The sequence below is a fragment of the Sitophilus oryzae genome, unplaced genomic scaffold (assembly GCF_002938485.1).
Source record: "Sitophilus oryzae breed Bouriz unplaced genomic scaffold, Soryzae_2.0 scaffold_476_pilon_pilon, whole genome shotgun sequence".
Taxonomy (NCBI): Eukaryota; Metazoa; Arthropoda; class Insecta; order Coleoptera; family Curculionidae; genus Sitophilus; species Sitophilus oryzae.
The window spans coordinates 27745-49899 of NW_022147058.1; the positions used below are offsets into that span (position 1 = coordinate 27745).

Here is a 22155-nt window from a genome sequence, read left to right on the forward strand (position 1 = left end):
TACACCTTATCTAGGCGAAATTGTGTAAAAACTCCATTTTCTAATTTTTTTGTTGCAGATGCGCCCCCTAGCGGTCGTTCTACAAACTAGAAAATACTTTCCAGCAATTTCCCATAGCCTTTTTAGTTATAAATATTTTTTTCCGCAGCTGCTACGGCTAATACATTCGCACTAATTGCGATTAAAAAGTTACCTCGTCGTCAAGCATATCCAGAATAAAATTGAGCAGGATGTCCAGGGATATCTGGTTGGTGGCATCTTGAACGTCCTCAGATTCTTGGTCGTACAACCGACGTCTGGTACTATTCGATTGCTCCACGTCAAAATCAAATATTTTCGGTCCGTACGTTCGTAACAAGTCCGAAATAGCCTGTATAGAGGACACTACGTTCTCTTTAATGTAATTGGGCGTTACCTGATAGGAAATAATCTGAAAACAGAAGAAAAAATAAAGCCTTGTCTTTATAGAATGTTTCCTAAGACTTACCGGTGCTAGAATTGATTTGATGTGTTCTTTGGTCAGATCCTCGTCAAATATACAAAACGATGCGAGGCACCTAAACGCTCGCCATTGAATTTCTAGGTCGGTGTGGGCAATCAATGGCTTCACAAAGTCCTCCCTGGAAAAAAATTAAATTAACTGAAGTAAACAAAACACTGTCTTTTCTAGAAATGCTTAGAAATAGTATACAGAGTGAGCCAGAGTTACGAAAAAGCTATACAGGGTGGTCCGAACTGTAATCCAGAAACTTCGGCAGCATATTCTCCAGATAAAAATCAGTAAAAAAGTTCGTATAAATGTATGTCCTAAAATGCTTAGTTTTGAAGATACAGGGTGTAGAAGTTTCATTTTTATTTCGAATTTTTCCAAATAATTTCTGCAGTAACGTCAATATTTGCATTCAAATTGGTGTCTGGGAGTTTTTTGACATGATAAATTTGATTTTGATGTCAATATGACTCCTACTAGTAGATAGCGCCACCTACATATTTTTTAACTGGTTTTAAGAGTAATAACTTTTCGTCCATACCTGTATAAAACTACTGAGTAAAAAATATACATTACGCCGCTTTTTACGTAAAAAAGGTCTCTTGGTAAAAATCGCTACGAGTAATGGTTTTCGAGATATTTGGAATCGAAATTATCAATACCTGTCATCACTGACATAAATTAATCATGTTGACTAAATAGTTATTAGACTGAGATCATAAATTTGAAATGTTTTTGTACCAAAAGTTCAACAAAAACTGTTTTATCATCATTTTTTTTTGCAGAAGAAATATGATTAATTTGAAAAAATAAAAATTTCCCAAATTTATTATTTCATTGAAATAACTATCTACTCAACGTGTTTTTTTTTTCGTTAATAATGGCATGTATTGACTATTTCCATTCTAAATATCTTGAGAACGGTTGCTCGTAGCGATTTTTACAAAGAGATATTTTTTACGTAAAAAAAACACTATTTTTTGTCCCTCGGTAGTTTTATACAGGTACGGACAAAAAGTTATTACGCTTCAAAACAGTTAAAACACATGTAGGTGGCGCCCTCTACCAGTAGGAGTCATATAGACATCAAAATCAACTTTCCCATGTCAAACTCCCAGACACCAATTTTCATCTAAATATTGACGTTACTTCAGAAATTATTTGGAAAAAATCGAAATAAAAATGAAATTCTACACCCTGCATCTCCGAAACTAAGCATTTTAGGACATACATTTATAAGAACTTTTTACCTATTTTTATCTGCAGAATATGCTAACAAAGTTTCCGGAATACAGTTCGGACCACCCTGTATATATTAAGTTTCTGGTTTGAGATTTAAACTCCAGTCTTTTTTTATAAAATATACGGACAATAGCGACGCACATTCTAAAAATATTTTTGCCTATCTACAGCCCGCATATCACGCTGGGACCACCTTGTAACTTATCAGCACGCCTCATACCGGGCGTTTTTCAAACCGCTAACAGACCCTATAGCCAGCGCGGTTTACAGGGTTATTCACTCCAACAATTTCCACAATTTCTAAAAATCTAATCATTTTACTACAGTACCAGGTGTCGGAATGAGGTGAATAACCCTGTATAGGTATAGGTGGAAATTTAAACTTAAATAAATGAAAAGATCTGATGAATCGCTCCTTGAAACATTTTACCTTAGGAAAAACTATACAATAATTAAAAATTATTATATTCCTTTTATTAAATATGATATGGTACAAATGGACTACTAATTTATCTTGTAATTTTTAAACTTTTCTACTTACCTTAGCGTAATTAATGGCGGTGGCAAGTTTGTAAAACTTCCTTGACCCAACAAACATACCAAAAGGTCCAAACACCAAGTTACAGTTTTCTGATCTGTTCTAGGCTCGTTCGATCTGATCACATCAGTGCTGTTCTCCGAATTTAGCGACTCCAATTTTTTATTGAGCTCGGTGATCTTGTCTTTTAACATCGCTGCTTTTTGGAAATCGCTATCTGATACAGCAGTATCCAAGTCAGATTTCAAACATAGAAGCTCCACTTTTAATTTAGATATCTGAGAAAATATTGAATTTATGCATTAGATGGTCCATATAGCCTGTCAAAAACCTAAACAAGAAAATATGACAGTGACAAATTGTGAACTGTCAATTTAGTTCAATAGTAAATTGTTTATTTGGTGACGCCTGTCAAAATTGTAAATTCGCTAGCAGTTTATATGTAGTTCAAATATTATTTTTAATAAAAGAAAAATTGAGTTGGTTTGTTAGGTTGGAAACTCAAGATGAAAATTCGCGATTCAAATTCGAAAAATATGCTTGATTAATTTTTAGATGTATACAGTATGTCCCCGGATTTTTTTTAGAAGAGAAAACACTTTTTTAATATTGACATTTTGAGAAGAATACATTTTTCATAAAAAACATTTCTCCATCTAAAATGGTTAATCCCCTTTATGCTTTTCCAAGTTTCTTTACCGTTTTAGAGAAAATTAAAACAAAACTTGAAAATATGGTTGAATTTTTTTTCTAAAGTCTTAGAAATCTAAAGGCCGTAATATAATTTCGAATTCAATCTTTGATAGATATGGTTATTACTTTGAATAAAAATATTAAGGAAGGAGCATATCAAAATCTTAATATTAAACGCGTCGGAGTCCTAGAATGGCGGACTTAAATTCCGGTTTATCAGTGCCGTTCTAATTTTATTCAAAACGTGTAAAAATATGATGTAGGGTAGACTCAATAATTGTTTTATTTTACGCTGTCAATAAATGTTGGTAATTTTTAAATTGTCATAAAAATATATAATTATTCTAATAAAAATACATAAGTTATAATAATTATTTAGTAACACAAATATCCGATACGCTACTGAAGCAGTTGGTTAATTGACGTATCTAAATTCTTTGACATCTAATCTTTGACAAGTAGCAAATACAAGAAAAAATATGTAATTAGTTAATTTTAAGTAAATTTTATAAATGATCGGTTTACCACACGTATGTATATTATACAGCGACTTACTAGCAAAAAGTTATTCCATTATTTTCCTCGATTTTTGACCGAGATCTACCGCACGCTACACAACCAACTATTTTACAGTCTTTTTCGATAAATTGCAATAGTGACACTGTTAATTTAAGCCACAATTTCCTTCTAGATTTACTACCTTTAAACAAGCAAAAAGTAAAGTAAAGATTTCAGTTAACGTCTCCTTTTTGCTGCCAGGGCTAATCTGGACAGGGCCTACTTTGTTTACGCGGAATCCGAATCATACGGAATTGACCATATCATGGTCAATGGCCACGACTTAGGAAGTGTCTAAATCTACTCTTACTCACGAGATATCCGATCTCATCCGGTCTCGAACCGGCGTGAATGAGCAGTGTGTATCAATAGATTTTACACTTTTCCCTTGAACAACAGCACGAAACAGAGTTTCGAACCGGTCACCCGTCCATCCACCAGTATCGCCTTACGTAGCCTTAACTTCGCTGTTCTAATGGGAACCGGTGTTTCAACGTAGCTAGGCCGTTGCTTAAACACGCAAAGAGTTATTATTAATTTTGATTAACGTCATATTTTTTGCTCTTGTGAAGTATAATATTTTCCGACAACGTATCACTATTTCCATAGCATTAAACTAAATAAATTTTGAGCTTCTTTAACATTTTAAAACAGCAAAAAATATGACGTTAATCAAATTTCTATCAAGAAAAATCTATCAAAGGATTAAAACCTTTGAATAAACAGATTATTAGGAGTACAGGGTGGCGCCTCTCATACGCCGCGGAAGCTCCAAGGAGAACGGTAGTTTATATTGAAATGAAATTTTGGCAGCATAAGTAGGTTAACTGAAAGCATTTTTTGAAAATATATAGAATTATACAGGGTGTCTCCAAAAAAAGTTACACATCAAAGTTGTGTTTTTTCTAATGGAACACCCTATATATTAATTATTGATTTTCAGATTCTAGAAAAAAATAAAGGTGAGTTTTATTAAAGAAGCATATACCTAAAATCTAAGGTTTTTGACATATTTCACATTCTGTCAAAATGAAGAGTAAATTTTAAATTTCGATAACAGCTACCTAAATTTTAGTTGACCTTGTATAGCCTGATATTTAATTACAGTAACCATTGTATGTTAAACCAAATTGATATTTGACCCAAAAAGTTATACAGGGTGAGACAAAATTAATATGGAACATTAGTCACTTTTAAAAGCAAGTTACTCCTTTATTTTAAATGGAACACCCAGTATATTATTCCGGTGTTCAATGGAGAATTTATATATCTTTAAAATATTATTAAGGTTGCCTACCCCCCAGACAAAGATTTCCCTAGATATTTTAATTTTTATGATTTTGCGTCAGTAAATCTTTATTATTTGAAAAAATCTAGGTGGCTGTGTGATATACCTTTTGTTAATTTAACAAAAATTAAAGATTGTGGAGTAAAATACTCAAGGGCAATAAAAAATATACGTTTAAAACATATTTTAATTATTACAGAAATAAAACTAAATATAAACCTATAATTATGCGACAAAAATTAGCTAGATGAAATCAAATGCTCAAAATGCTTCCTTTCCTGTGAACTGCATAAAATCATTGTCTTCTCAAAAGTATATTTTCATTTTAAAAGGCATAATATGTGGAGTTCTCCCTCGAAAAGCAGCTATAGTCTGTCCAACGAGAAGATCCTTGACAGTGACAGATGTGTCTGTCATTTTAATTTCAAAGTAGTTTATTTTATTTTACAAAGAAATAAGTTGGTACAACTAGAACGCATAGCAGGAAATTATTATATTTAAAATTTGACTGACAAGTGATTACTTCAAAATATTGTGAAAAAAACTATAAAACTGAAAAAAAGTAATCGAGTTATTTAATTTAATAAAAAACGGTATGTGTTAATACAAAACAAACAAGAACAAGACACTACATACCAAAAAAATATAAAAAAGAACTATTTCTTATGCCGGATAGTCCTGGAGCTGTGGCCGTAAAACAAAACTACATACAAACTATTTCTTATTTTCGTTCAAGCTTTATGAAACTTCCCGCATTTATGATTATATTTATCAATATAACTTATGTACAAATACAAATTTGTAATATTCCACAGGAATAAAGAAAACAACATAAATAAAACAAACTATTTTATTAAAACCAAACTAAACCAGTACCTTTGGCATTATTTTTCTTGTGCAGTACTAAAATCTATTATTTACCTATCGTGTGATGTCGATATTTTACACCTACTCCAGTTTTTAGTATGCGTTTAGTATGGTCCTTCTACCATATTCGAGATGCACTTATCTACGACGAGATGATATACGAACTTTATAGATGGTAACTTTATTGTTGTATAAGACTTTTTGCCTGGGCAGCGAGTATTAACCAAAAACTGTGCTCTGGGTCTACAGTTAATTTTCACTCGATTTTTCCTCCACTTGACTTCAAAAGACACAAAACACACGTAATAACACGAATCAAAATGCATCATCTTCCAAAACGCAGGGTATTTGACAAAACTAACAAAAGTTGACACAAAATTATAACCTCTAATTTGGCAAGACTTTGACAAGCGTCAAAAATCTAAAGGCGAGTTCATACGCATCGGCGTCCGTTTATCGTTCATCGTTCCGGCAAAGCAATAAAATTGAAATACGATCTGTCATTTTTGAAATAAACCAATAAAACCGGTTAAAAACAACAAGAGACGACGTGTGACGGATTTATATTTAAACCCATCCATAGTTAACTTAAAAATTATTAGAAACTTTTTTTAGTAAAATAAATAGATTGGTATGGGACGTCATCTGCTTTTCTTCTGTTATCGTCTGTCGAAACCTTACCTGAGAAAAAGAACAGAGTATACAATAATTTATCTCATGTTGTCGACACGAGTTTTTTAAACACTCTTCAACATCTCTCTCTTCGTCTTTAACATATCCGCATAAAAAAAACCAAAGTAGATAAAATCAGGAGCATTTAAGTATTCTATTAATTGGTGAATGCACACTGCATTCAACTAATAGAATCATATCAATTTTCTCTGATGTAGGATAAGTTTGCATTTTCGGCAAATTCCTGAGAATTTTTTTTGTTTTAACTGACAAAAAATTATAACTAGTTGTTAAAGTTGGACTAGTTAGACAGCTATGTTGAAGTAACGTCAGACATATCACAGCCACCTAGATTTTATCAAATAATAAAGATCTACTCAGATCAAATCATGTAAATAAAAATATCTAGGAAAATCTTTGTTTGAGGGGTAGGCAACCTTAATAGTATTTTGAAGAGACATGAATTCTCCATTAAATATCGGAATAATATACTGGGTGTTCCATTTAAAATAAGAGAGTAACATGCTTTTAAAGGTGACCAATGTTCAATATTAATTTTGTTTCACCCTGTATAACTTTTTGGATCAAGTTTTAATTTGATTTAAAGTACAATAGTTAATTTAACTACATATACAGGTTATACCGGGTAAATTCCAATTTAGGTAGCTTTTATTGTAATTTAAAAATTGTTCTTTATTTCTAGAAAATGTTAAATATGTCAAAAACCTTACATTTTGGTCATATACTTCTCTTATAAAACTCAGCTTTATTTTTCTCCCAGAATCCGAAAATCAATTTATATATAGAGTGTTCCATTACAAAAAACACAACTTTGATATGTAATTTTTTGGGAGGACACCCTGTAGAACTCTCTATATTTTTAAAAACTGCTCTGAATTAACCTACATACGCTTACAAAATTTCATTTCAATACAAACTGTCGTTCTCCTTGGAGCCTCCGCGGCGTATGAGAGGCGCCACCCTGTATAATGCTATCCATGTATTCATGCATGGTAGACGCACAAAGGGCCTTAGGGTGGGGACCCGTGACAGTTCTGTTTGATTAAAAAAAAATAATTTGAAATTTTGTGGATTTGCCACTCTTTACTGAGCTTATTTTATGTTATTTATTATTTATTCTACTACTGCTCGTTGTTTAAAGGTAAATCTAGAATCAAATTGTGACAGAACTTAAATTAACAGTGACACTATTGCGATTTATCGAAAAAGACTGTAAAATAGTTGGTAGTGCAGCGTGCGGTAGATCTCAGTCAAAAATCTAGGGAAATAATGGAATAACTTTTCGCTAGTATGTGACTATATAATATACATAAGTGTCGTAAAACGATCATTTAGCACAAATTCACTTAAAATTACCTAATTATATATTTTTTGCATTTTTGCTTTTATTTACTACTAGTCAAAAATTAGATGTCAAAGAATTTAGATACGTCAATTTGACTTAGCTGCTTCAGTAGCCTATCGGATGTTTGTGTTAATAAATAATTATTATAACTTATCTATTTTTATTAGAATAGGGTCCTTGCACGTGTCGGGTATAATTTAAATATTTATGATTTCTAATACATTTTTACCTAAAACATATATGTAAAATCAGTTTGTACAAATTCCATCTGGAAAGTACTTAAATTAATGATTGAAATTCGCTTGGCGCGAAAACGAAGCGTGACGTCAAAGATCTAAAAATTTTTGGCTCACAGCGAACGCATTCCATTTAAATTTTAATAAGCTCTTCCCAATGACATTTGACATCTAAATAATTTCTAATTTATTTAGATGTTTTTCAAATTTATTTAGATATCACTGGGAGTTTCAGTTTGTTAGAATTATGACAGAACCGGATTATAATAAAGCACAGACAATCTACGGGAAGTAGATTTTACGATAATCGCCTATTATTTTTCGCAGAATGTTTTTTTTTACTTCTGCCAAAATTGGAGGAGCAAAAGTAAATAGGTAGGTAGACGATTTATGTTTACAACTTGTCAACAAGCCTATGTGAATAATATATATGTCCTACTATATGTATTTTGATTGATTTTATAAAGTTATACTTCGTCACTGAACAAGCATTTTTAATTATAAAATTGGACTGGTGTTCAGGGCCGGCGGTTTCTACTGTTTCATCCATTTCATGTTCATTGTTTTTTTAAACTAACAAAATAGATTCGTGTAAAATTCTTTTAAACTCTAACAGCTATTACGTATGAAAACATCAAATCAAAAAGGTTTACATAAAAATCCCTCTTATTTTCTATTAATTAATCATTTCCTGAATGTTTTTGCCCTTTTTCATTTATGCCATGAATATTTTTAACATTAACAGTAAGTATATGTATATATTTAAAGAAAACTATAGGTTAAGTAAATAATTAGCATTTAATTATCTCAATTCATACCTTTAAATACAATACTACTTGTTAATATTTTATATAGAAATTTCACATTCACTATTTTATCTGATTCTATCTACAGTACGTCTGTCCGTTCTGTAGCTCCGGGGTATCCGTGAGGGAAACGATATTGTCTCGATGTTTTTCGTAAAAAATTAGACGACGCGTCCCATCAATAAAAATTCGACAAATTTGCAAGTAGCCAATAAAGTGAGTGGGCGGAGCGATTTGCGGTGACGCACTCGTCAAATCGACGTATAAAATATATTGCTGTTTATTTATATGTTTTTTGCCCGCATTCCTTTCATAGACACAGATCCAGCAGATGTACAGTACCTATACGTATTTCTCTTCCATAACCTGTAATAAAATATCATTAATATTATATCAATGCCATCGTCAAAACTTTTTTTACCTATTTTAACTGTTATTTGCCTTCTTTATGGATTATTTTTATCGACTTTTATTTAGATCTCGACGATTTACAAATTGCAGATTGATGAGATTGACGTTGCCTGTATCACGAGCATGTATGCCATAGAATATACTTGATGTATGCGTCATGCGTCAAATAGAGAAGAGCAGTGTTGTCAGATATTTTCGAGCGAATTTCTTCAACGGAGCGTTAAAAACCTTTCATATTCCTTCATCTTCACAAAAAAATCCAAATCTTGTAAAAATCACCAAATTTCGTGTATTTTACTTATTTTATAATAAGAAGAAAATTTTTAAAAACTTATCTACTTATCTCTGGTAATTTTGGTACACTGATGTATTTATATAATTTTTTTATTAAAAAATAACATTATCAAAAATGCTTTGATAGATACTCGACAGCAGTATTATAAAGTATGTCTCAAAAAATTCATTTCTTACAATGGCTGCTTCAATCTAAAATAATTAATCAAGACGCCATGATCAGCTGACTTATTAGATATTTATGTTTTCCGTTTACCCATTTATTTCTTTTCAACGTCAAGAACTTTGGTTTAGTTTGGTATGTGTGTAATAAAACGCGTTGAAAGATAAAAATGTATCTATTATTTTTTTTGTTAAATATTAAAATCTTTTGAACTATGGACTTTTTGAATTGCTTTTAACCTCATCCTTAATTAAACACCGTTAAAGTGAAAAAATAGATGTAGGATATAACAATAAATACTCCTACTACATATTTTAACAATTTTTATTGTGCAAAGCTGCCAGAAACCTTCATATTGTCTTCTTTTTGGATAAAAATCCTTCAAAAATGGCCCTTTAATCAACGAAATTTGACTGTATTGTTCATATTGAAGGAAATCCTGTAATTCTGGCAACACTGGTTCTGTCATAATTCTAAACAAAGTACAACCCTTTATTTAAATGGAATGCGTTCGCTGTGAGCCGAAAATTATTAGATCTTTGACGTCACGCCTCGTTTTCGCGCCAATCGAATTTCAATGAATTTCAATCATTAATTTAAGTACTTTCCAGATGGAATTTGTACAAACTAATTTTACATATATATGTTTTAGGTAAAAATGTATAAATATTTAAATTATACCCGACACGTGCAAGGACCCTATTATATATTTTTATAACAATTTTAATAACTACCAACATTTATTCGCAACGTTAAACAAAACAAATTATGGAGTCTACCCTACATCACATTTTTACACGTTTTGAATAAAATTAGAACGGCACTGTAAACCGGAATTTAAGTAGGCCATTTTAGGACCCCGTCGCGTTTGATCTCAGATTTTTGATAATGCTCCTTCCTTAATCGTTTTATTCAAAGATGAAAACGAAATGATATTACCATAGAAACGCATTTTATTTTTTAGGACTTCAAAAGAATTCAACTATATTTTCATGTCTTTTTTTAATTTTTTTTGCGTTTCCGAAATTCAAATGGTGAGAGCTGAATTTGAAACACGAATATTCCCCCTACTATCCCAACTAAAATGCATGTAGATACAGAGTGGCTGAGTATTCAAAAAAAAAGTTCCAAATCATTTTATGTTTAGAGATTTTTATTCCAATCTTATACAGGGTTGTTCACCACATACGACACGGAGTATTGTAGATTGTAGCTAAATGATTAGATTATTGCAAATAGTAAGTTTTGGGATTGTTGACGGATGAGTTTATAATCATCTGCTGATGATGCTAACATGGTTAGCGAAACGCGCGTCCAGTGTAAAAGTAAAAGTGTTTTGGTGTATTGTGGTGATTTAGTGTTTTTATTTTGCTATTAGAGCTACAATTTAAATATAGTTTTACAAGATACAGAGTGTCCCAAATAAATAAATAATATCAAAGTTGTATTTTTTTAAATAGAACACCCTGTATATTATTACATTTTTAGTTTCTACGATTAAAATAAAAGTAAATTTGATTAACGTTGACCGCATTTTAATCTTACCGTTTTTGAAATATTTAGGTTTTTGTCAAAATATTTTTTTTAATAAGTTTAATTTTATAACCAAATATTGTAATGAAGTATTTCTATTTACTAAGTTGTGTGTTGCAATAATAAAAATTATACTACCTTATACAGAGTGTCTAAAAATTTATTTTAAATATTTACTAGCTTTAAACGGTAATAACTTGTTTAATTTAAATGGTATATTTAATTAACCCTGTATATTTCATGAGGATCAGATGCATCATTTAATTGTCTATCAAAATGTATTATACTATATTTTACCTATCTCTTCAAGTTTTCCTAGGAAATACATTTTCTTAAGACCTCATTTATCAATACCTATGGAATATTGACATTTTAGATTATTTTTAAAGATGTAACAAATTTTAAAGAGTACAGATACTAATATTGTCAATATAGTTCGTTTATTTAATTAAAAAATAAAAAAAAACTGTTTAAATATTTGTTAAAGAGGACCAATTAATATGATTCCAGTATTCAAACTACATTAATTGGCTGTTTGCGTTGATTAATAATAATTGGTTCAAATACAAAAATAAAAAATTGAATTGTGTATGTGTATTAGACAGTATGGTAAAAAGTAACACCTTACAAATTTTATATCATTTTTTGACGAATGCTTATTAACAACAACAGAGACGTTCATTTTCATAACTTATTATTATATTGACTTCCGATTCAAATCCACAGTTATTTAGAATAATTTATTAACTAACCCAATTAAGTCTATAATTAATTAATATTTGAGCGGAAATAATGGTGGTATATTTAATTGGTATACTCTTTTACAAAGATTTAAATATTTTTCTTTTTGTATAGAAATTGGCAGTAATATTATCGTTTTTAGCACCTGTACATTTTGTGCATTTGTTGCTTTAAAAACAAAATCTAAAATGTCAATATTCCATGGGTATATTGATAAATGATGTCTATTTTATAAGAAAATGCATTTTCTACGAAAACTTGAAGGGATAGGTAAAAAATTGTATAATACAATTTGATAGACAATTAAATTGTGCATCTGATTCTTCTAAAATATACAGGGTGTTCCATTTAAATTAAACAAGTTATTGTCGGTTAAAACTAGTAATTATTTAATATAAATTTTTGGACACTCTGTATAAGGAACTATAATTTTTATTATTGCAACATAATATCTGATCAATAAATAATCTTCAGTAAATATGTAGTATTAAAAACTTTGATACCCTTGGAGAAACGAAGCCTTAAAATTTTTACTGCAATTTCACAAAATTGAAAATATTTCAAAAACGGTAAGGTGTAAGTGTGATAAACCTTAGTAAAATTTACCTTTATTTCAATCGTAGAATTTAAAAATAGAATAATATACAGGGTGTTCCATTTAAAAAAAAATACAACTATAATATTTTTTACATATTGGGGACACTCCGTATCTTGTAAAAATATTTTTAAATTGTAGCTCTAATAGTCCTTCAACGAACCCAAAACTTACAATTTGTAAAAATCTAATCGTTTAGCTACAATACTCTGTGTCGTATGTGATGAACAACCCTGTAGAGGTGTATAAAGGAAATATTACACTGTAATTTTTTACAAGTGGGTGGAACTCTGTAACTAAATAGCGATCGATATCGATAGCGATGAAGAATACTGTCGCTTGCCGTTTAGTTTCTACGGCCAAGATCAGTATTCTTCATCGCTACCAATCGCAATTTAGTTACAGAGTTCCACCCCAGGTGCCTTGATTAAAAATTAACAAATCTCCGGGCTGTGTAATTTGCCACCAAATGTGATAAAAACGCTAATATTGGACAATGTAGAATATTTTAGAACATTTTTCAATAACTTTCTTCAGAGAAATGAATTCCCTAAAGAATGAAAGAGATCCAAATTAACCCTAATAGAGAAACCCCGGAAGCACCTAAATGATCCACCAAAATATCGTCCGATTTGCCTCATTGATGTAATCGGGAAAGTCTATGAGAAACTCATCAATACGCGACTCTTGGAAGAAATTAGGAAGAAACGAAATGGTATGCATCCAAACTAGTATGGATTTGTAAAGGGGAAATCTACCACACATGCAATGAAGAAAATATCGGATATCGTGAAAAGAAAAGCCACTTGGCATAAAGCTTTGATTTTAGTCGACGTTAAAAATGCATTTAATTGCGCGTCATGGGAAATAATTATTAAAGAACTTAGAAGATGAGGCATAAGTGGCTATTTGGTGAACATAATAAGAAGCTATCTTGATAATAGATTTATAGTTCTCAATAGAGAAGATGAAAGAGAGGTATTCGGTGGCGTCCCACAGGGCTCGGTGCTGGGGCCAACTCTGTGGAACATATACGACTGTGTCATGGAGCTTACTGTACCAGGTGGGACAGAGTTGATCTGTTACGCCGATGATCTTGCTGTGATAATAACAAAAAAAACTAAAAGAAACAAAAAAATAAACGACCCCAACCTAATGCAGACTGTGGATGATACACTAAAGATCATAGCCAGATGGATGCGTGAGCACAGACTCGAAATAGCTGTGGAAAAAACAGAGGCGATTTTACTGAGCCGCAAGAGAAAAGTTGACCATATAAGGTTTAATTTTAAGGATATAATAATAAATCCAGTAAAGCAAGTCAACTATCTTGGATTCCACATAGACCGTGCACTCACGATGGGCCTGCACATCAAGGAGGTGTGTCTAAAATCACAACGAACTGCTAAAGCGTTGTCCGCAATACTGCCAAACGTTCGGGGCCCAACACCAGCAAAGAGAAGAGTGTTAGCATATGCGTGCCAGAATATTAGTATGTATGGAGCACCTGTGTGGAACGAAGCAACCAATATGCACGTAAATAAAAAAAGACTTGAAGGTGCACAGAGAGTCATGGCTTTGAGGGTCTGCTCGGCGTATCGGACTACTTCAACTGAGGCAGCCTTGGTGATATCGGGTCAGGTGCCCTTGCATCTTCTCTCAAGAGAAAGAGAACGACTCTTTCTCAAGGGTGAAGTACAAACCAGGGCAAGCAGAGAGATGGAGAGAAACCGCACAGTGCAGCAGTGGCAGGCAGAATGGGAAGTATCACAAAAAGGACAGATAAGATGGACATATAAGCTCATCCCAAATATAAATATGTGGATTAAAAGAAAGCATGGAGAGGTAAACTTCTATCTTACTCAAATATTGAGTGGCCACGGAAATTTTGGGAGTTACCTGTGTAAAATTGGAAAGGGGGAAGTCGCGGAATGCCGATACTGTGCTGAACCCAATGATACTCCAGAACACACAATGTTTGCTTGTCCAAGATGGGAACAGGAAAGATGTGAGGCACGCATGACGATTGGTGGCAACATCTCCGCAGATACCTTCTTAAAATCGGTAACAGAAAGAAGAGAAAACTTTGAAGCCATCTCAAAACTGGCCCAAAATATACTAGAGGCAAAATACAGCGAAGAGCAGGGGTAATGACAAAAAAAGAACAGTCTGGCGTCTACTTGAGGAGATGCGTCCAGCGGGTGCGACGTGGCAGGAGCGAGGGGGTGACGTTTAGTGGATAGTGTCCTCCAGGCAGCTTAAGGAGAGATTGAGTCCCACACTCCGTACGTAAAGGTATTTTACACCTCCAATAAAAAAAAAAAAAAAAGTGCCTTGATGTAAAAATCCAATAATTCACATATCACCATAAGAGTCTAATCTACCATCGCCGTAAATAACCCTGTACTTTCAAATGTTTAATTTTTACTTGTCAAGTAAATATAAACTATATAATATATTTTAGTGATACTACAGTTATAAAAACTTACCCACAATTGTTTGCTATTATCTTCTTTTTTTGGTGCTTCAACAATTGGGTTTCGTTTTTCACTGATAACATTTGATATATCTTTTGCAAATGCATTCACATCACTGCACATTTTTCTCCTTATCTGTATAATTTTTGTAAGTAACGATTTTTGCAACCAATGATCACTAAGAAGCTTCCTTGTCAATATATCCAAAGTTCTTCTGCCAACCTTAAAAGTGAAAAAATAAAAAAAAAATATAATTAATTTTGAAAAACCTACTTCGTCAGAAAGATCAAAATGTTCTGCCATATCTAACAAATAATACAGCATGCTTTCAAAGTTCATATATTCTGTGTCGTTCATGCCCTTCGATGTCTTTATTTTAACCAGACTGGAAAAAAAAATGGTTATAAAAAATGCCTTAATTTTTAACAGAATATACTTACTCCTCAATATAATTACAAAAAGCTGTTAATTCTGGAATAATGTCTTCTAGAAATTCCTCCAGGTCATCTACTTTTCTCAGATAATTTGTCAACACGTCCCAGTAGTGCACTAGTTCACATTCAACTTTTTCAACAGGTAATAATTTCTTATCGTTCAATGGAAGAACTCCAATCAAGTTATTGATGGGTTCTGTCCTATAAAGTATGGTTATCTTTTAAACAGTAATTATAAAAATTAGGGCTGAATAGTTTCAGTATAGAGCAAATGCAAAGCCAAGACCAAGCGAGTCTTGCAGTCTAATAATAATCTTGGTCTTTGTCTTGCAGAGTCCAGTATTGGTCTTGGTCTTGCTGCAAGACTCTTGGAAGTCTTTTTTAACGAATTTTTACTAAAGCCTAACCTAAACCTAACCTAACCTAACCTTTCAATATAGAAAATCTTTAAATAAATAGTATTTTAAATAATTTAATGCAAATTACACATTTTATTATTAAGAAGTAGTTTACTAATTATTTACAACTGTTATTATTAGTTTATGTTAATTAACTTTATTCAACTATGTATATGAATACTATGTCATATGTGTATTTTAATATTACGAGTGATAACACTTGAATTTTCCCTTGGGTCGAATAGCCGTAGATTACGGTAATAGTAGATTACCTAGTTGTTGACAACTACTGATATAAGAATTTTCTTCAACATAAACTTTTTTTTCTCATAGCAATTCTGGTTTATAATTCATAATATTACTACTTCCGCGACCATCCCATTACAGACTGAAAATGTTTTTTAAATGATCTACATTTATTCTTGGTTCTATAGTACTTAGCAAAGTACTATGTAATATATACAGGGTGCTACAAATTCGAGGTACGAGCATTGGTATCTCGGTAACCGTAATAGATACGAACATGGTTAAATTGGGGCAGACTTGCGCTTTGGGATGTTCACCAAGATGCCATCAAAACAGTTTTAAAAATTTCAAGGATTGCTGAGTTTTTTGGAAAAAACTGATTTTTTTGAAAATCAATTTTATTTTTTCCTGTCGTTATTTTTTAGAAAATCAAAAAACTAATTGCACATTCTCGTAGCCACTTTATTAGGGCTATCTGGTAGTATTTTAAGATTTTTAAATTAGCTAACAATTTGTGAGATACAGAGGCCAACTTAATTTTTTTAAATACGGACCTGCATTTTATATGCCTCTGTATCTTACAAATTATTAGCTAATTTGATAATATAAAAATACTATCAGATAGCCCTAATAAAGTGGCTATGAGAATGTGCAATTAGTTTTTTGATTTTCTAAAAAGTAACAACAGGAAAAAATAAAATAGATTTTCAAAAAAATCAGTTTTTTCCAAAAAACTCAGCAATCCTTGAAATTTTTAAAGCTTTTATAATGGCATCTTGGTGAACATTCCAATACGCAACTTTGCCCCAATTTAACCATGTTCGTATCTATTACGGTTACTGAGATACTAATGCTCGTACCTCGAATTTGTAGCACCCTGTAGTACTAAACCGAAAAAATATTTATTTCTTGGCTTGTTCCAGTATATCAGTCACATTGCCTAAGTCATTTTTAGGAAAATCTGTAAATATTATGTCTACCATCTATACTTACTACTTTACATACTATAATTACTACTTTTTGTCATGTCAATGATGTTATAGCCTAATTTTTATTATTCTTTATTGTATTACAAATATAGGAAAAAATAGAAAAATTGGAATAAATCGCAAAACTATTAGAAGTAGGTTATGACATACTTAATAAAAGTTGAAGAGTTTTGTATAATAATGTATCAGAAAAAATGATAATATATAGGGCGTAACATTTAAAAAATTTGAGATTTTTTAATTTCAAATAGTTAAAATTCATATATGTATATACAGGGTGTCCCACTTAAGATGGATACAAGCCAATATCTTGATTTTTGTCGAGCGATCTTTTTCATTTTTGGCAGGATGCTGTATGGCTATAAGACGTACATTTTGCCAAGGGTAAGATATGCGGTACCTCATAGACGTACGTTTTAATGGGGTTTGATATTTTTCGAGTCAAGAGTAAACTACCCTTAGTACAGTATTTATTTCAAATCTGATAAATTATAATTGATAATTGGTTATAACTGGTTATTGATAATTAACCTGTTGTTTATCCAGTGGCGTCGTAAGTACTTAAAAAAATAATAATAAAAATAAAAATGTCTTATTTTAATGACACACCCTGTATCATTATTTATCAAAATTAGAACTTAAGTATCTTAGGTAAGGAGGATTCAATATCAGCACTGACAATTTTTTACCACACTGAAATCTAACATTTGTTTAAAAAAAATTGAAATACATATTACAAAAACTATTAGTTTTAGGTATTATTATTACATTATACATAAAAAGTTATAGAATTTTATGCAGAAACTAAAAATAAAATAAAAATAGGACGTTGCATTTAAAAAAAAACATATCTAATATCAGCCACACTTTTTTGAAGCATCCTGTATACTCTATAACAATTTTGAATTTTTCATATTTAACATTTTTTCGTACACCTCGAAACAAACGAGATAATGGACTTTAATCTATCGTTGACTCACCCTGTACAGTGAAAGCGAGACATTTTGGAAATGGCAGTATTTAATTTTAAGAAACAAGTAAAGATTTATTTTTACAAAGATTATAGTACTCTTTTATTTTTTTAACTTTGTTATATTAAGACATTTAAGTAAGTTATAACCACTGTAAATTGGGGGTGTCTTGTATTTTTTCTATTGCATCCCTGTCCTTATAAATAAATAAATAAAAGAAGAAAGATAATAAATAAAGTAAGATAAATAAATAGAGACATGAAAAACTTACTTTGCAAATACTTCAATTAGATTCTTACTCAATTGTCTAGTCTCAGAAACATCCGTTTCATCTGAATCCAAGCGTATAGCATTAAAAAAGGTCATGTAGTCACCCTTGACTGAAGATAACCATTTTGGTAAGAAATAATTCAAAAAGACCTTCATTACAACTGAATTCTGTTCATTAAATCCGCTCCAAAGAATATGTTGCCTTTGAATGATTCTAAATAAGGGCAAACCTAAGTCGCCACAGTGAATAAAAGCTGCACACCTAACATTAGCGTTAACGTCTCTTGTACGATCTTTAAGTTTTGGAATAGTCACAGCATTCGGTGCAATTCTTTTTACTGCCTCTCTACGAACCTGAAAAGAAGATTATTTACTACTCGTGTTGCAATACATAAATCATAGCAATTCATGATCAGGGAATGTTCGAAAACATTCGCTAACGTTCAGGATCATCATTTATCAACAGTATGTGTGGGTACAAACGAGAACGTCCCTTATTATTTTTTTACATTTTTTAAAGCAATTTAATTTCAAGTCTAAATATCATAAGCCTTTTACAAAAATACCTAGTCTTCCTCTAGGAGATGCGAAAAGCCTCTAAAGAGCACTGTATCACAGCGGTGGTTGGTTAGGTTGTATAAACCATTGGAAATTTTGACATCAAAATGAAAGTTCTACACCCTATATCTCCGAAACTAAGCATTTTAGGACATACATTTATACGAACTTTTTACTTATTTTTATCTGCAAAATATACTTCCGAAGTTTCCGGAATACAGTTCGGACCACCCTATATACCGGGTGCGTCTGTACGTGGCTCACCCCTATAACTTTTTTAGCCGACCATACCAACAGGTATGGTAGGCTATTCAGATCGGCAAAAAAAAGGTTTTTTAATTTCACTCAAAATAGCAATTCATGATGAGGGAATGTTCGCAAACATTCGCTAACGTTCACGATCATCATTTATCAACAGTAGTATTAGTAGTTTTTTTTTTTTTTTTTTTTTTTAACAGTAGTATTAGTAGTAGTAGTAGTTTTTTTATTAGTTATTTGGGTCATAAATGATCTAAATACAAAATATTTTCATGGTGTCTGTCTGTCTGTCCGTCTGTCTGTAACACGATAACTCAAAAACCGCTAAACCGATTTTAACCAAATTTGGCACAACAATTCTGTGGCACCCGTAAATCTGGCCATTATTTTTTGAGGGGGGTGGGGTGTTGGTAAGGGGGTTTGGGAGGGGGTTAATAATTTTAAAAAATCGTAACTCCAAAATTACCGTAGCTAGCGAAACGCGGTTTTCAATTTAAGATTAGGAATAATATTTGCAACAAAATTTGTAGTAACATCAAAATCAGTCAAAGTCGCAGTTTTTGAGACAAAAAAAATTGGAAAAATTCCTTTACTTTGAAACTAAAAGAACTGCCTACCAACTTTTTATTAACATATTTTAGTATGGGCGTTTAGTATACGTGCCTCCCGGCGCCAATTTTTATTTTTTCATATGAAAAAACGAGATTTGGTAGGTTAGTGTACGACATAAATTAGGATTCATTGACGGTATTCAGTATTTTTCGGCTACTTCCTGTTTCACCGGAAATCACTACAACTTCTGATTTTTAAATGGCCCCTCTGGGTATTTTTTAATTTATTCGATAGAAAATGACACTCTGAGGGTGCATCCACATTATCCTAGAAAAAGCGGATCGGCGTATCGGCGTAACGACCTTGAAACGATTTCCAGTATTTCTATTGGCTGAAATTTTTGACAGATGAATTTTTCAGCCAATAGAATTACTGGAAATCACCCTCAATAGAATGACATATCAAATTTTGACATTTTTACTTAAACAAAATTGTATTTTAAATTTCAATCTAGGGTGTCTTGGATATGTTAAAAACGCTAAGTTTTAATCAAGGAGCCTTGGAAAAATAGATTTGATCGCCTAATGTTTTAGTGTCTTGTCCTGGCCGGTTAAAAGATACCAAATCGTATTTTTAATCATATCTCAATTTTTCAAATGGAACGAGGGTGGCTCATTAGCATATTTGGAAAAGGCATTTTTTTAAGAATAATTTGGTACCACACACTTGGTATTTTGGGTCAAATTATCGTTATGAATCGCATGTTACAATTTCAAATAAACCATATGCGAAAATGTAGAAAGTTGACATATGATACGTCATTCTATTCAGAGTGTCATTTTCTATCGAATAGAGTAACAAAATACGCAGGGTGCCATTTAAAAATCAAATGTTGTAGTCATTTCCGATGAAACAGGAAGTGACCGAAAACAAGTGAATACGTCAATCAATCCTAATTTATATCGCATACTAACATACCAAATCTCGATTTTTTATCTGAAAAAATTAAAAAGTTATAGGGGTGAGCCACTTTTGAGTCGCACCTTGTATTAAAATTCGTTTAGCTTATATAATAATTAAAATATCTCTGAATTAAGAGTTCATTTTTTCTAAAAAACTCTATTAAACTACTATTTTAGCACAGATTATCAGATTATAAACTTATCGTCAAAGGCACTGTTTTTCGTGGTTCCAATTTACGGTGTCGCGCACTAGTTAGGTTACAAGTTTGCGCACAAGCACGCCTACTTATGGCCTCTAAAATTGTGTACAGCGCCTGACTGGCCTTGTGACCAGCCCAATTATTACGCTGTTTATACGGGAGTTTATTTTTGCGCACAAGAAAATTTACTCGTGTGCTCATCGTCATAAAAAACAATTTTCGTACCACGAATTAGAGACAAGATTTTTATCTGTATACTTATAGGATACCTAAGGTGCTAAGATTTACCTTAAGGTACAAAAAAAGTATTTATGCTTATGTTTAGACATATACTTTGATTTTTTGTGACTTTTCTGCTTTAACGCTCAATAATTGATTACTGATTAAATCATTTTTAATTGCTATAGAATGTTGTGTAAAGTTAGGGTATTAGCTTGCTATAGGTATGTTAAAATATAAAGGCCTGTCCTACACAAAAATGCTTGCCTATACAACTATATAAGACATTCTTAAATATATGTAAAAAATCAATTCAATTTTTTTCTTAGAGCAAAAGTATGGCCTAAGGCTTGCGGTAGACTGGATCTGTCAACAAAAGATGAAAAACTTCACCAAAGTCACTGAATATGTGACGCTCATTTCAGTACGAGAATGTGTCTGTGAAGAGCTTCTCACCAACAGTTGTTAAATATTTGAATTTTTTAAAACCTTTGCCAATTAAATGACAAATTAGAATAACCAACTATTTCAATCATTTTGAATGACTATTTGCTCTTAATGTTTTCTTTGTTTAGTTCTCAATGTTCTTGAAATTCTCATTTTTCTTGAGAATAAGAAAAAACAAGAAAATTCAGAAAAGAAAATGAAAAAGTCTGATATTAATGATAACTGACATTATTTCGACTTATTTTCTATATGCCAATTATAAATTTGCAGCATTTGCTCTTGGTATATTCTCCAAAAATTAATTCTCAAGCATTTTACAACACTACTTACTATATGACTTGGGTCTTTAAGGCATGACATAAAAGACTGTATTACAGGACACTCAGGATTCATAGGATCTTGCAACCTTACTAACGCAATTAATGCTTGTAACCTAATAATAGGTTTAGGGTCCTAAAAAATGGTTATGTAACAAAATATCAGACATATAATTTGGTACTACTTTTGTATTTTCTAACATAGCGGACTCAATTAAATCACACAATTCGTCATCTAAATTTGTAGTTTTATCCATATTTTGTAACAATGTAGATATGAAACAACACGTGTTGTATCTACAATCTTGATTCTCAATTTTATGATACTAAAAAGTAATATTCATTATTTTAGTTGTGGCTGTAT

General features: G+C 31.6%; 1 protein-coding gene across 2 annotated transcripts in view; it reads right to left on the bottom strand.

Annotated features, from left to right (window-relative positions):
* Window positions 1-22155, bottom strand: part of LOC115886220 (condensin complex subunit 3) — a gene marked incomplete at its 3' end in the record, with an annotated part of 49230 nt that overhangs the window by 26548 nt on the left and 527 nt on the right. For both annotated transcript variants that reach the window (XM_030905306.1, XM_030905305.1), the window contains 9 exon segments: window positions 194-430; window positions 488-620; window positions 2274-2548; window positions 14983-15192; window positions 15244-15355; window positions 15411-15605; window positions 18280-18632; window positions 21805-21927; window positions 21977-22117. In XM_030905306.1, coding sequence (XP_030761166.1) covers window positions 194-430; window positions 488-620; window positions 2274-2548; window positions 14983-15192; window positions 15244-15355; window positions 15411-15605; window positions 18280-18632; window positions 21805-21927; window positions 21977-22117 — 1779 coding nt within the window.